Source organism: Cydia pomonella, chromosome 28, assembly GCF_033807575.1.
Source record: "Cydia pomonella isolate Wapato2018A chromosome 28, ilCydPomo1, whole genome shotgun sequence".
NCBI lineage: Eukaryota > Metazoa > Arthropoda > Insecta > Lepidoptera > Tortricidae > Cydia > Cydia pomonella.
The window spans coordinates 2,308,937-2,326,154 of NC_084730.1; the positions used below are offsets into that span (position 1 = coordinate 2,308,937).

At 36.7% G+C, this 17,218-nt stretch overlaps 1 protein-coding gene across 1 annotated transcript in view; it reads left to right on the forward strand.

Annotated features, from left to right (window-relative positions):
* The first annotated feature begins 296 nt into the window (after nucleotides 1-296).
* The window catches only part of LOC133533055 (putative fatty acyl-CoA reductase CG5065), a 35,823-nt gene continuing 18,901 nt past the window's right edge, over nucleotides 297-17,218 (forward strand). The window contains exon 1 of the mRNA XM_061871986.1: nucleotides 297-595. Within this exon, the coding sequence (XP_061727970.1) occupies nucleotides 505-595 (91 nt within the window). The 5' untranslated portion in view covers nucleotides 297-504. The remainder of the gene's footprint in view (nucleotides 596-17,218) is intronic.

Here is a 17,218-nt window from a genome sequence, read left to right on the forward strand (position 1 = left end):
AAACAATAATACTAACAGTAGTTTGCATTAATATTTTCAATGAGTAGTATTTTATAATTGCTGATATGCTTGTTTTTGCTTGTATGTAAATTCCATGTTGACGTGTAAAAGTGCCCTTGTGGCCTATTTGCTATTTATTGAAGTTGAAGAAATATGAATAACATAAAATGTTTCAAATCTAAAACAGGAGCAATTTTTAAAACGACCCAAATTCCGAAATATAATAATAAAAATGGAACGTCGCCTTAACACCGCCCTTAACAGCAAGAATGGAACTCAACGCATAACATTACATTCGACATTTGAACTTAGAACGCCGCGCGCGACGCTCACGAATGACGCCGCGGATTTTACCGATAAATATTTATGCTGTGACATTTTAACTTTTTAAATCTTACCAGCCAGTGCTGGCAAGCGCTGGACAGTTTTTTTTTTTTACGATAGGAAATTTCTATTCTGCCAGTATTTTTTTTAAAGTCAGTTTTAAGGATTAAAATATTAAAAATGGGGTTTTTAGAAGAGAGAGATTTTGACAAAGTGCCGTCGATAAAGGAGTTCTATAAAGGAAAGACGATCTTGATTACAGGAGGTTCTGGTGAGTTATTTTTTTTAAATTTGATTCATATTTATTAAACAACTTCGCTCCGTTTTAAAATCATTAATCACTAACCTAGACGTATTAGCCTAATCGTTAAACGTACCTTGAAATGATCATAATAATTATTTTCGTTAAATATTGTGCTTAGAACTTTATTTGAAAGTTCAAGAAATCAATAAAATTGAAATGAAACATTTTGAACGATTCTACGCGGACGAATTCACGGAGCGGCCAAGGTGCTCAAAAATATCTGAACACGCAGTCTAACGCGTTGATAATAGAGGCGTATTCAGATATTAGGGCCTTATTATGTATTTATTCATAGTTCAATTAATATACATATACAAGGTGCCCGCGAGGAAACGGAAAAAAATTAACTACATATTCCCGAGGTCAAAAGAAGATTTTTTTTAAAGAAATTTAAGTCAATTCCACCAATTTTTTTTTTTTTTTTTACTTTTTGTATGCTTTTATACATAATAAGTACATGAAACATTTATGGATTAATATGAATCAGTATATTTTTTTCGTAAAAACTAGTCTATTCAAAATGTTCCTTGTCACTTCGATATCTGTCAATAAGGACGTCTAAAGTAGGTTTCATATACTAGTGTTCGTAACTTTAATAATCGTATTTAGTACCTTAACACATTGAGTACTTACCGGGAACCCGCTTGGCGGGTTCTCTGTTCGTAGTCGGTTTGCTCTACAAAGCGGGAAAACGCTGGCATCGGCTACGAGTAGCGCTACTAAAATAAAACATGAAATCGAGCGATCGATTTTCAAAAATCGGACTCCTGTTTTTCAACATGACCAGGAACATAGCTTTATAGGTAACTGCGTAAGGGCGCGTGCAGGACATTTTGAACACCTTGCCCGCTTAGTACTGCTATATCTGCTGCTAACATAATAATCATGAACGTAACATAGCTCTTAACTATTTTCTGTACCCCTAGTATTAACAAAAAAATTAAAAATAATAAAATTAAATTATTAGATTTCACTCGATAGCGTGCCATGTTTATGGAGTGTGGAATTAAAAGGAGTGAAATCTCTTATGGTAGAACTGTTGCAAAAGTGTCTTGCTGTCAGCTATAAATAATAGTCCCAAATCTCTAAATTCCAGAGTAGCGCTAGAGTAGCTAAGAACCTAGGCGTTATTGACGGAGTGAAGTGCACTGTCTATGATAAGATTTTTTTTCAAGTATTCTAGGTATTGTAGCGCCACTTATTTAAGGTTTTTGGATGCCACTTTTTGGTATATGGAGATTCCATTCCTTACCTCCACCTTTCATGAGTCTTATAACGTGACGTGACGTACGCGTTTGCGTTAAGTGTCATGTTGAAAAAGCGCGGGAAACGTGAAACGCGGCGGTCTAGTTTTTTGTTTCTCGTACATTATTTTTATTGTAATATCAGGAAATCGGTAATTTGTATATAATTTTTCACATATTTTGTATATATTCTTTTATTTGTATATATAATTAGTGGATTTCTTCATAGTTGGTAAGTTTTTTCGTGTAAATTTTCTATGGGGGACGACGATCCTCCTGATCCTGGAGGTGGAAACCTCCAGGTCGGATGTAATGTGACCGTTGATTCGGCAATGGATACTGACACTTCTGTGGGTAGCAGGAGTGAACTTAAAAGAAATAAAGTACAAAAAAGATGCAAAAATTGCAATAAAAAAAGAAGGAAAAATAATGGCGGGGAATATTCGTGCGATTGCCAGGAAAACATACAAAACTCCCAAGCTCTTTCGAGTTCTAGCACGCAGCCTACCATAATCCCCTCTGACAATTTAAATACAAATATAAACAATAGCGCTATTAGCACCAAGGTTGGTAGGAACTTATTTTCAAATTCAGATGTTGCACCCTTTATGGTTCACGTCCAACTCAAACAGACTGACGCAAGCTCATCTCTGCACCCGGTATCTTTTGGGAAATTCCTCGTCAAAAAGGCCTTCAGAAACATTATTAACGGAAGTGTTAAGCGCATTGGCAGAACTCGCATAGCAATGTCATTCTCAAATTATTTAGATGCAAATTTATTTGTAACTGACCCATGTCTCGAGTTAGAGAATCTTACTGCATACATACCGTCTTTTTCTGTGACCCGTATGGGTTTGGTTCGCGGCATTCCTGCACAGTGGTCGGATGAAGAAATTTTGTCAAACATTTCCGTGCCCATTGGGTGCGGAAATGTTCTTAAAGTGCGGCGCTTAAACCATAGAGTTACGGTTAATGGTTCTGTTTCGTGGCAACCCTCTGAAACAGTTGTTTTAACTTTTGATGGCCAAGTCTTACCAAAACGGGTATTTTCGTGCTACAACTCACTGACTGTTGAATTGTATATTTTCCCCACAATTCAGTGTTATAATTGCACTAAATTCGGACACACCAAAACTAATTGCAGATCAAAACCAAAGTGTTTTAAGTGTGGTCAAATGCACTCCGGTCATACCTGTTCAGTGGAGGAAGAAGATGCCATTTGCTGCTTATGCAATGGTTTTCATTTCGCCACGAACAGGCATAAGAGCATAAGAGACAGAAGGATATTAAAATAACTATGGCCAATAATTGTATTTCCTACGGTGAAGCTGTCAAACTACATCCTGCAGTTTCTAAATCATTCGCCGATGTCCTTCTGACACAACCACAACCACAGTTACAGTCCCAGCCAAATTTACATCACAGAGTCCATAATTCAGCCCCGAGCACAACCATGCAGTCCCATAGTTACAAAAAAACAACTTTTTTGAAGCCACGTCCAGTAAGAAAGACCATGACAGGGTATGATGTAGCAGCTCATAATGCACTAGTTAATGAGTATACCATTCCATCTCCTCCAAATGGCTGTGCACTACAGCAAGATTCTCGCAAAGAGAATACATCAGTAGCTGACGAAATTCAAGCCCTAATTAATCATTTATCTCAGCCCAATGTAAAACTACCGTCCCACGTTGCCCCCATGCTTGATGTACTTGTTACAACTATTAAAAATAATGGCCACAATTATTCAGTGGAATTGCAGAAGCATAATAAATAAAAAGCAAGATCTAATACATTTATTAAACAAATTTCAACCTTTTGTTTTTGCCCTCTCTGAGACATGGCTAAAGCCTGGAGCTCTTCTTAGAGCTACTGGATATTCATGCCTCAGAGAGGACCGTCCTGGCGGATGGGGCGGTGTAGCTCTACTCGTCAGGAATTCCATTTCATTTTCACCTTATAATCTTCCATCCCATAGCGATGATTTTTCAATTGTTGCTGCCATTGTAAATAACATCTGTATCATTTCTGTATATATACCTCATCCATCATCATCCATTTTTGATGAGCTTGAACAAATAATTTCTTCTCTCCCTAGGCCCGTGTTAATTTTAGGAGACTTTAACTCGCATCACCAGTTTTGGGGTAGTTCATCATCTAATTATAATGGAGATCGTCTCATACATATCTTAGACGAACACAACCTTTGTGTTTTAAACACTGGCTCTCCAACCCGCCGAACAGCGCCAACAGAGTCAATTAGCGCTATTGATTTATCTATTTGTTCGGTCGATCTTGCATCCTCTCTCTCTTGGCATACCTTAGATTCAACATATGGGAGTGATCACTACCCTATTATTATTACATTTCCATCTTCCATTCCTCCATCTCCAAAACCTAGCCCTAGGCTTAAGTATAATTTAAGTAATGTTGATTGGAAACTTTTCAAAAGCCGCGTAGAGGAGAAATTGTTGTGTTTGCCCACTATAGATGCTAGTAATGTAGTTAGCTGCTCAGTTGCCTTAGCCCAGACGATTACCGAAGCAGCTGATGAAATTTTCCCTGTAAAAAACAGTGTATCAGGTAAAATACCTTCTCCTCCTTGGTGGGATGATGATTGTTCTCAAGCAATCAGAAACCGCAAGGAGGCAGAGAGAAGTTATCGTCATTCGATGACAAATGAAAATTTCGAGATATATATACAAGTTGCTCGTGAGACTAAAAAATTACTGCGCAAAAAAAAGTTCGAAGGCTGGAGACGATTTTGTTCATCTCTTAGTCCTAACGTGAAACCATCCATAGTATGGAATAATATTAAAAGATTCAGACATGCTTTCAATGAGCCATCTAGACAGACACTTCCTCCTAACCTTGCTAATCAGTTCATGGACAAATTAGCACCAGCATCAGTCCCCGAAGAACATGTTTTCCACCCTGCTGCCTTTTCATTTGACTCTTCCTATTATACTGTATTTAATGGGCCTTTTAAAATAGAAGAGTTAAAAGGTATACTAAGTAGTTTAAGAGATACTTCACCTGGGGATGATGGAGTCCCATATTCCTTTTTAGCAAATGCTAGTGATGGTATTCTCTCTTATTATCTGAATATAATAAATTTTGTCATCCAATCTGGTACAGTCCCGGATTCTTGGAGATCTCAAATAGTTATTCCTATATTAAAACCCAACAAACAAGCAACAGATGTTTCTTCTTATCGTCCAATTGCCCTTTCTTCAGTATTTGTTAAAGTAGCAGAACATTTGATTAAAAACAGATTAGAATATTTTGTAGAAAAAGACCAATTACTTTCTCATAGTCAGTTTGGATTCCGAAAAGGTAGATCTACCTATGATAGTTTGGGTATATTAGTTGCAGAAATTAGATTAGCATTTTCTAGAAATGAGTCTGTAGTAGCTGCTTTTCTTGATATAAGTGCCGCTTATGATAATGTTTTAGTCTCAGTATTACAAGCAAAACTTCATAGATTAGCTGTACCAATAATGTTAAGCAATTTCATAATAAATCTTTTATCAGAAAGGTCCATTAGCCTTCTTATAGATGACAACAATAGGATTTCCCGTTTAGTTTGGAGAGGTCTTCCACAAGGTTCCGTATTAAGTCCATTGCTATATAATATCTATACATCCGATTTAGAGTCATCCTTAAATGGCACTGTCAGAATTTTGCAATATGCTGATGATTTATTATTATATTCACCAAACCTTTCTATTGAACAGGCCAGTAGATCCATTACTTGTTCTTTGGGTTTATTGAAGTTATGGTTAGATTCAAATGGTCTGGAACTCTCAGTTCCTAAAAGTGTTGTAGTTTTGTTTACTAGAAAACTGTTTCCTCCTCCAATCAATGTGCAATTTAATAACTGCTCCATTCCCATTAAAGATAAAACCAAGTTCCTAGGTGTTATTTTAGATAATAAATTAACAGGTCTTCCACATTGTGATTACATAGTTTCTAAATGTGAAAAAAATATTAATATCCTTAGGTGTGTTTCAGGAGTTTGGTGGGGTTCGCATCCTCTTTGCATAAAATTAATGTATAATGCCTTGATAAGAAGTATTCTAGATTATGGAACATTTTTGTTAGAGCCAGGATTTGTAGCAGGCTTCCAAAAATTAGATCGTATTCAATCAAAAGCCCTGAGAATGATATGCGGTGCCATGAATTCAAGCCCTATCAATGCTATGCAAGTTGAGTGTGCTGAGCCTCCACTCCATTTACGACGCCAATATCTTTGTGATAGGTTTATTTTCCGCTGCTCCCAATTTTCTAATCATCAACTCTGGGTTATCTTGTCTAACCTCCTGCTTCAAATAACTACTTCTAACTACTGGAAGCACAAGAGTCCTCCATGTTTGATTAAAAGTTTTCAAAAACTTAAATCTATTTCAGCTCCCACTGTTAGCTCTTCAACACTTCCCATTTTCCAGTATGAATATGAATCTGTAATACTTGATCCTCCAGTTCTCCTTAATATCGGCATTTCTAAGAATGATGTTGAACAAAATCAACAATTCCTGGGATTCATTGGAACAGATGGCCTAGCTGCTGATCATATATACACAGATGCTTCTAAGATGTCTGACAATGGGTGTGTTGGCATTGGTGTACTTCACACCCAGTCTAATATTTACCAAAAAATAAAGTTGCCTCCAGAGTCCTCTGTGTACAGTGGCGAGTGCTTTGGAATTCTGAAAGCAATAGAATTCATCATTATAATGCATCTTAAAAAAACTATTATTTTCTCAGATTCTCTAAGTTCACTTCAGGCAATAGCTAAATTTCCTTTCAAATCTAAATCTAATAACCCAATTATTTATCAAATCCGTAGCCAACTGTTAAAATGTCGTCTTATAGGGTATTCGGTTTCCATTGCCTGGATCCCTGGACACAGAGGGATTAAAGGCAATGAAAGGGTGGATGACTTGGCTCGAGATGCCATTAGTTCTGGGGACATGTTTCCGTTTAGGAATGTTGCTGAAGACCTGTTGGCACTGCCTAAATTATATCTAAGAATGGAATGGACAAAATTATGGGCATCTGGTGCGGGTGCCGCTGCGTTACATTATCGTAGCATACAAACAACAATTCCTGCCAAACCTTGGTTTGCTAAAATCTCTTTGCCAAAGCCTGCAACTAGTATGTTGATTCGTATGAGATTGGGCCATGTATGTACACCGGAACACCTGAAACTACAAAATCGTGTGGCCAGTTCTGCATGTATTTGTGGAACTGATCCCGCTGATCTTAATCATATCTTTTTTTCTGGTAATTGTAACCTATATGACCGTTCTATATTATTAAGACAGCTGTCAGATTTAAAAGTTCCGTTTCCCACATCTATTACAACACTCCTGTATATTAATGATTCATCTCCATATATATTTAAATCATTGTATTCTTTTATTTCACGTCACAACATTAAACTTTAAATTATTTGAATTATTAACCTTTTCCTGATCCTTTTCCAAAATTCCGTCCTACCCGTTTTAATGTAATCCTTAATTCCGTTTCCCCGTTTTACTCGTCTGGCTGAATGCGCCAGGAGCGCGAGGCCATTAAAAAAAAAAAAAAAAAAAAAAGTGTCATGTTGTATGAGATTTTTGAGTTTCCAAAACGTCCCGCTTGGCGCGCTGTTCAAAATCCCATACAAAAATAGACAATGCAAACAATGCGAACGTTCGTCACGCAATCGAATGAAATTTACACAAGAGGTTTTGTTGTCAATTCATTTAGTAAATCTTTGTAGATTTAGGAATAATCAGGAACGTGCTTTTTAGACAATTGCAATCGTTCATAATCTACGGTGCCCGCTTATTATCAGGCAAATATTTATTATTTACCACTTTCATCGTACGGTCACGTCTAAAAAAATCGATACGGACAAAGTGCCAAAAATATGTATACACTACCTTAATACATGGGCAATAAGATCGTGTATACATATTTTTGGTACTTTTTCCGTATCAATAATTTCACACGTGACTGTACCGAAACTTATTAGCATCCTTGGTACAATGCCTCAAGGGCCTATTTTAGATATAAGCTAGTTGTAGTCATCTGTATATATCGATTATGTATATTGTTATTGTAAATAAATGTTGTATTAGCAGCAAATAAGTGTGTAAAAATACAAAAAAGTTAACTTATTATTTCAAAGTACTTATTCCAATTACTTTATTATCTTTAATATCATTAAAACCATAATTAATAAATGAAAAGACTCATTAATTTATAATCGTTTGTCAATGATTACGTAAAATATCATGACATGCTTGATGATCACTTGATCAATGACGTAAGTATCTAACTATAAATAAATAAATATATATTATACGACATTATTACACAAATTGACTAAGTCCCACAGTAAGCTCAATAAGGCTTGTGTTGTAGGTACCTAGACAACGATATATATAATTATAAATACTTAAATACATAGAAAACACCCATGACTCAGGAACAAATATCTATGCTCATCACACGAATAAATGCCCTTAGCCAAGAATCTCACCAAATATCACCAAGGGGGTGGGGGGGTCAAAAAAGTAGCCGAAAAAACCTCGGTGATTTGTGCACAAGCCCTAAATAAAATTTACATTTCATTAAAATTGGTGCAAAGTTAGGTTAGGCTTATGACGTAAATGAATGCAATAATATCGTGAGTTAGCAGTTCTGCTGTGCAATTTGTTGCACAGCCTTGATGCACTTGCAAACCATTATACCTCTTCACCTTTGCCTTGATTTATATAACGTTTGTTTTACATTATCATAGTCAAGGCATCGTAGATACTACTCGCTTAATACGATGTTTAGCATGTAAACCTTTTTAAGTTGGTTAAGAGGCTGTCAACACCCCATGTCCTTGAAATTGATGTTACTTAAACAGTTTTTCAAGAAAGACTATTTGTTTTAGTCAAGTAAGAAAAATATATGTTCATATTAATTATATTTCAAAGACTCGATACACGATTGAACGAAATCGGCTCGATAGAAAATAATTGCAAAGATTGGTCTTAAAATCACAATTAAACGGTTCTATGTCTTTATTGTTTTGACTTATGGGTCTGAAATTAAAATCACAATTTCAAAACATTTATAGCTAAACCGTGGTTGAGTAAAATATTACACTAATAATCCACTTTTTTTATTTCAATATTTTTCTTATTATTCCCTTGCCCAGGCCCAGTAACATGCGACAGTGCTATCTCATTTACTCCGATAGAAATAAACAGTGTGCGCGCCGTAGGTATTGACAGCCTCTTAAATTTTTTGTCACTAAAAGGAACTCCTAGTTGCATGTTTCCATACAAACGCTCTCGACTGCTTCCTCCCTGGATTTTTAACCTAGAGCAATAATGTTTTCAAATAAGATCAATATCATCAATATCTGTGCCGCTATGTTTTGATTTTTTGGATAATTTTATTTTGAAGAAACTTACAGCGCCTCGAAAATCGCAAAAACGGCTCAATTGAATTGGCTTCAAAAAAAGGCGCAGTGTACAAACATGACATCAAATATCCAAAAAATCAAAACATAGCGGCATAGATTATTTCTTCCTCTTGCAGTTTCCAAAATTTCATAATGATTGGTTGCGTTTTGGAGGACGAAACAGTCGAGAGCGAAACCTCGATTTTTTAGTTTTTTGCGTGGGAATTTTAGTCCGAGCTGTAGTTGTCCTTATCGCACGCACGCACTCGCCCACCGCAGCGCGACAGAAACATAGCTTCAAAAAATTCGAGATTTGAAAAGTTGCTTAGCTAGGAATTGCTCTTAAACGCTTATTATTTTCGTAGTCGACATCTAGCGTCGAGCAGCGGATTTATCATCAGTACCGCTACTTGACACAAATACAAATACTAATACAAGTTGAGAATAGAGTTCCGGTTAAACCGGTTATAATATTAGCTGAAAATTCTCGTTCGTCACGACATCTATTGTCAATGATGCTAGATGTCAACTACCAAAATAATAAGCATTTTGATAAGAAAACCGATGTAGGTATTCTTACTTTATTTTTCTATGCTCGAACCTATCTACAAAGTTTTATACGAATCTCAATCAATTATATTTCCTCCAGCGATCGTTCGGGCTGTGGAATGAATTCCTTGCCCACATTTTCTAAAAAAGGAGTGTACAGGTTTTTAGAGGTCTACCACTTATCCCAAGCGACGGTAAAGAATTTGTGTGGCGATATTCTAAAAGTAGCTTAGTTTTGGGTCTAAAACTAGGTGCCAGTAACTAGGACCAACCTTGGACTGCAGTTTCCCATGGTACAAGTTTGCGCTGCTTACAATGCATTTAATAAAGGACGGGGTATGGAAGGTAGAGGTAAGGAATGAAATCTCCATGTACCAAAAAGTGTCCGTAAAAAAACCTTGAATAGGTGGCCTAGAATTATATATTATTGTATATATGCAGGTATATAATTACGTAAGTAGTATGTATGTATTGTCTTACTGTTAGTGTATACGTAAATTTTAAGGGTATTTTAGTTTGCTATTTAGTTTTGCACCTCCTAATTAGTTAATTTAAGTTTCATTTCTCCACTACCTAAAGGTTGTCTGGAAGAGATCGCTCTGTAGCGATAAGACCGCCTGTTGTTTACCCGTATCTTCATGTATTTTATGTGTTTCCATGTACTTTTTTTCAGAGGTTGTGCAATAAAGAGGATTTGTATTGTATTGTAATATTAGAAAAAAAAAACAAATCAAAGACAGCGCACTTTACACCGTCAATAACGTCCAGGTTCTTAGCTACTCTAGCGCTACTCTGGAGAGATTTGGGACTATTATTTATAGCTGACAGCTGGACACTTTTGCAACAAGTCTGCCTATGAAAGGTCCAGGCAAGGAACAGAAACTCCTTAGGCAGAATTGTTGCAAAAGTGTCCAGGACACTTTGGTATATGGAGTTTCTGTTCTTGCCTCTGTACCTTCCGTAGTTCTGGCTATGGAGATTTCGTTCCTATAGGACGGGGATTACATCATTTGTCATGATCGTTTACCCGCGTTCAAAAATAAAATAATGGGCAGAAAAGAAACAAAGTCAAAGTCAAATCTTTATTGCATATCACAAATCACATAAGATGGAACAGAAGGTAAGTAAATAAATATTATAGGACATAATTATACAAATTGACTAAGTCCCACGGTAAGCTCAATAAGGCTTGTGTTGCGGGTACTTAGACAACGATATATATAATATATACATATTTATAAATACTTAAATACATAGAAAACATCCATGACTGAGGAACAAATATCCATGCTCATCACACGAATAAATGCCCTTACCAGGATTTGAACCCGGGACCATCGGCTTCATAGGCAGGTTCACTAGCCAGTAGGCCAGGCCGGTCGAAGGTGTAGAAATACATGTGACGCCCTGCAAGGGCACAGCAATTTAAGAGGACTAAATCTACTTTAAACAAAGAAATAATTTGTTTAGTTTTTTTTAAGAATGAGGCGTTTATTTATTTCATGGAAATACAAACTAAAATATATATAAACTAAACTATAAGACTAATTAAAAACCAAACTTGATCACTAAACCTAAAAGTATGAATATAAACTTACGTATTTGTTTAATTAAATTATATTTTGTAACTTTTTATAAATTCCGTGTAGTGTTGTAGTTTTATAGTTATAATTAAATTAGTATGATTTTAGATTTAATTGTATAGTTTTTACGTTAAGTTTAATCTCACTGTGAGGCAATATAAGTACTTAGTCAATATTAGGTACTCCGTAATATGAAGTCTTCCAATGTAGCTCTCAACCTGTATATTTATCTAAATAGATACGAGCAGTGTTGTCACATACAATTTTGCCAAAGAGGTAGAACAGGGTGCAAAAATACGAGTAGGTAGAAATAGAAATGGGTGGTTTTAAAAAGAAAAATAGGTAGATGTACCACTCAATAGCAAGTACTTACATTTTTATGATTAAAAAAGTGTATAAAAATTTTCAAATTATTTATTAGTCTTTAATATTATGATGTTAGTACACGTGTTTATTAAAGAAATCGAAACAAAAATGAGGATTTCCATTGTTTGTAGGTAATGAACCTGCTTGTATAATCTGTTTCTTAGGCAAGTTTTCATTACATCGAATCTAAATTAGGTAGAAATTAAGTAATGTTCCGTCACATGTATTGAGAATTACTTGCAATTGTACCATCTTGAAAAATAGGTAGATTTCAGGCCGAGGGAGGTAGATAGGTAGAACGCAGGCAAAATAGGTAGATCTACCCAAAAGTTGGTAGATGTGACAACACTGGATACGAGTATATCATTTATTTGGCAGCTGCAAAAATACACAATATAAAGTTTAAATCATATCATAATAAAAACACATTATTACAGTAACAAAATAAAAATTTCACAAAAGAAAATTGAGACAATAAAATAGGAATAAGCAGACATAAAATGGAATTATTAATAAAAAATAAAATAAAAGTACCTACCTACTGTGCGTATATTTAATTTTCGTAAAATATTATCGCGGAAAAAGCATTTCTTAGGCGTAGCGCAGAATATTGCGATTTAGTTCCAACATTTGTCGTTAGATGGCTCTGCGTGTACTTTAGATGGCGGTATCGTTTGCTCTACATAGTTTTGTATAATCACCTAAGACGTATATCAACCTTAAACTTAAAATAAAAGTAGTTGAAAATAATTTTTGTATTCGTTCTTACAAATTTCAGTAAGAATGATTATTAAAATTGATACAAGTAGAATGCTTATTTCTAGCTGAATGGGAGGTCTCACGCTAGACCGGCCCGGGCCAGAGCCGAGGCTATAGGAGTAAAAGTTATATAAAAAACTTGTAATAGATGTATAATACTTAGAGATAATAACTAAATGTAACATCTACCGATATGAAGCGAAAAAAAAATTGTAACTATTCAATATTAAAGTAACACTGCATGCACTGTTAACTGTTAAGCGTTAAGGATTATTTTATCTTCTTCATGAACTTATCAATGTCAATGCCTCCCGGGGCCTTAAGCTCCAGTGTTGTAAAACTTGTAAAAAAAAATCTCCGAATAATCTAACTAATTGTACCTAATTAATAAGTGGTGAACGGTGTTGGTCACACATACTGTAAACAGTGTTTAAAATACTTTATATTTAAGCCTTTCTTGTAGTGACTGTTTGTTTACCTAAATAAAAAAAAAAAAAAATCCCTTATTGGAGAACTGTTGCAATAGTGTCCAGCTCTCAGCTATAAATAATAGTTCCAAATCTCTCCAGAGTAGCGCTAGAGTAGCTAAGAACCTAGGCGTTATTGACGGAGTGACGACGTGCGCTGTCTATGATTTGATATTTTTTTCAAGTATTCTAGATATTGTAGCGCCACCTATTTAAGGTTTTTTGATGTCATTTTTTGGTACATGGAGATTTAATTCCTTACCTCCACCTTCCATATAATACTCCTTATATACCTATTATGTATATTGTTATTGTGAACCGATTATATCTATTCTTAAGAGGCCTTATTCCTACAGACGAGCGTATTTTGTAAAATGCTTCCTTTTTCATTCAAGATTACGACGTAACTATTAGTATTTATTCAAAAACTGATAACGTACTTAAATAATCGTTTCCTAAACTAGGGGCTCCAACAGTTCAAATTTTCATTTTCTCTTTTAAACCTCTTTTTTAATGAGGTTTTTTGGGAGTCTTTTCCAAATTTTGCAGTGAGATGTGGCGTTTCGGTTCTCAATTTTGCTATAAACAACAATCATTTGGTACATGAATGACTACAATTTAATTCAACATATCTCGTACGAGGGGCTGGAATGATTAACAATCGAAGATTCATTTGAAAAAACTGATAAAATACCTTCAGAGTTTTCTTCATTTTTTTGGCGAAAACAGGGTTTTATTATATTTTATTTCCGCAAATTTAACGCATATTTTGCTTTAAAAATAATATTATAGCAAACTGTAACTTTATGTTAAACTATAAAAAAAAATCGTAACTATGGGACCTACATTGCCGTAAATTTATATTTTTTTAAAACACGTATAAATCACGCAGCAGCGACGCCCCGCTCTCAGTCCGCGCGGAGCGCGCTTAGAGGACGGACCTGTGCTCGATTGTCAGGCATTCGTTGCGATCGTAATCAGCTACGGAGTTCCGAGAAGTGCTATATACTGCGATTAGAAAATCTTAATAAAAGTTAATTTTTTTTACAGTATGCCTAACAGACTCGCTTATTGATGGATTTTCAGTGTTACTTTTTTTTTAATACTAAGTCGGTGGCAAACAAGCATACGGCCCGCATATGTACGCCTGCAACTCCAGAGGAGTTACATGCGCGTTGCCGACCCTAACCCCCTCCCGCCCCTCGTTGAGCTCTGGAAACCTTACTCACCGGCAGGAACACAACACTATGAGTAAGGTCTAGTGTTATTTGGCTGCGATTTTCTGAAAAACGCATTTTCACTTGAAATTACGTTAGGGTTTGCATTATTATTTTTGACCCGGATGAAGTCCAAGTTCTCATGATGGAGTCAGGAGTTGGTCACCAGAACTCCTAATCTACTAATTATAATCCCATCGTGTTTGGGCTCAAAAGATTTGCCCTGACGAACACCATCGATCTAGATGAGGTCCAGGGTCTCATGATGGAGTCAGGAGTTGGTCACTAGAACTCCTAATCTACTCATTATAATTCCATCGTGTTTGGGCTCAACAGAGTTGCCCTGACGAGCACCTTCAATCTAGATAAAGTCCAGGGTCTCATGATGGAGTCAGGAGTTGGTCACTAGAACTCCTAATCTACTCATTATAATTCCAACGTGTTTGGGCTCAAAAGATTTGCCCTGATGAGCACCATCGATCTAGATGAGGTCCAGGGTCTCATGATGGAGTCAGGAGTTGGTCACCAGAACTCCTACTCTACTCATCATAACTCCATCGTGTTTGGGCTCAATAGAGTTGCCCTGACGAGCACCTTCAATCTAGATGGGGTCCAGGGTCTCATGATGGAGTCAGGAGCTGGTCACCAGAACTCCTAATCTACTCATCATAACTCCATCGTGTTTGGGTTCAATATAGTTGCCCTGACGAGCACCATCAATCTAGATGAGGTCCAGGGTCTCATGATGGAGTCAGGAGTTGGTCACCAGAACTCCTAATCTACTCATCATAACTCCATCGTGTTTGGGCTCAATAGATTTGCCCTGATGAACACCATCGATCTAGATGAGGCCCAGGGTCTCATGATGGAGTCAGGAGTTGGTCACCAGAACTCCTAATCTACTCATCATAACCTCATCGTGTTCGGGCTCAATAGATTTGCCCTGACGAGCATCATCAATCTAGATAAAGTCCAGGGTCTCATGATGGAGTCAGGAGTTGGTCACTAGAACTCCTAATCTACTCATTATAATTCCAACGTGTTTGGGCTCAAAAGATTTGCCCTGATGAGCACCATCGATCTAGATGAGGTCCAGGGTCTCATGATGGAGTCAGGAGTTGGTCACCAAAACTCCTAATCTACTCATCATAACTCCATCGTGTTTGGGCTCAATAGATTTGCCCTGATGAACACCATCGATCTAGATGAGGTCCAGGGTCTCATGATGGAGTCAGGAGTTGGTCACCAGAACTCCTAAACTACTCATCATAACCTCATCGTGTTTGGGCTCAACAGATTTGCCCTGACGAGCATCATCAATCTAGATAAAGTCCAGGGTCTCATGATGGAGTCAGGAGTTGGTCACTAGAACTCCTAATCTACTCATTATAATTCCAACGTGTTTGGGCTCAAAAGATTTGCCCTGATGAGCACCATCGATCTAGATGAGGTCCAGGGTCTCATGATGGAGTCAGGAGTTGGTCACCAGAACTCCTAAACTACTCATCATAACCTCATCGTGTTTGGGCTCAATAGATTTGCCCTGACGAGTACCATCGATCTAGATTAAGTCGAGGGTCTCATGATGGACTCAGTAGTTGGTCACCAGAATTCCTAATCTATTCATCATAATGGTAATTTGATGGTGCTTGTCGGAGTAAATCTATTGAGCCCAAACACGATGGAGTTATGATAAATAGATTACGAGTTCTGGTGACCAACTCCTGACTCCATCATGAGACCCTGGACTTCATCTAGATCGATGGTACTCGTCAGGGCAAATCTCTCTCTCGTACTAATATGCACAAACGATTGGCATCTTGGCTGGGCAGCATGGGTGCGTAGCCAACATGCCAAACGTTTACGATACGACAAGGAAACACTATCTGTCTCTCTATCGCACTAATATGCGCAATCGATTGGCTTCTTGGCTAGGTATCATGGGTGCGTAGCCAACATGCCAATCGTTTACGATACGACAACAAAACACTACTCTCTCTCTATCGCACTAATATACGCAAACGATTGGTATTTTGGCTAGGCACTAAGCAAGTGTGTGGCCAACATGCCAATCGTTTACGATACGACAACGAAACACTATCTGTCTCTCTATCGCACTAATATACTTTATTTATACCTGCAGTCATTTACTAACGTCTTCATTTTCCATTGGTGTGAAAGAGACAGAATAAAGAGCAAGGGTTATAGTACACTCTGTAGTCTGTACACTTAGTAGTAGTGTACATAAAAAAAAACTACTGTGCATATACAATAAAATAAAGAGTGCCCATATGATATCATATGACACTAAAATTAATGTTGCTTGAAATTATATTGAAAACTATCAAGATTATTCTAGTCTGCATTGAAACGCGCGTCGCGTTGCCGGCGCTCGCGTACCGAGCGCCAACGCCATCTATCGAGCGTTATTTCGTGAAATCGGACAACGCTCCAAGGATTAAGGGCTCTTAATAGTTTAAATACACTTTAAATTAGAACAAGGAAAACCATTAATTATTTACCAAGTGTACCGACCTTCGGTACTCGCGACCGAAATGTATAACAGACGGACGAACACTGCATACCAATAGCATATGATTTATTAGGAAGTACAGTCAAGGCATTAAATATTGACACGGACAAAGTGCCAAAAATATGTATACACGACCTTATATTTATTTATATTTTTATACACGATATTATATTTTTGGCACTTTCGATATTTAATACCTTGAATGTACCAAATTAAGTTTTGAACAGTCGCCATCAGATATATTGGAGCGGCCGAGGTGCTCAAAAATATCTGAACACGCACACTAACGCCTTTACGTATTGGCGTGTTGAGGAGATACACCACGGCCGTTTCTCCATACAAACGTAGTCCCCATTTTCCTCTCGAGATATAGATATATAATGTTTTTATATATTTTGATGTGTTTTAACCAAACCTCATTA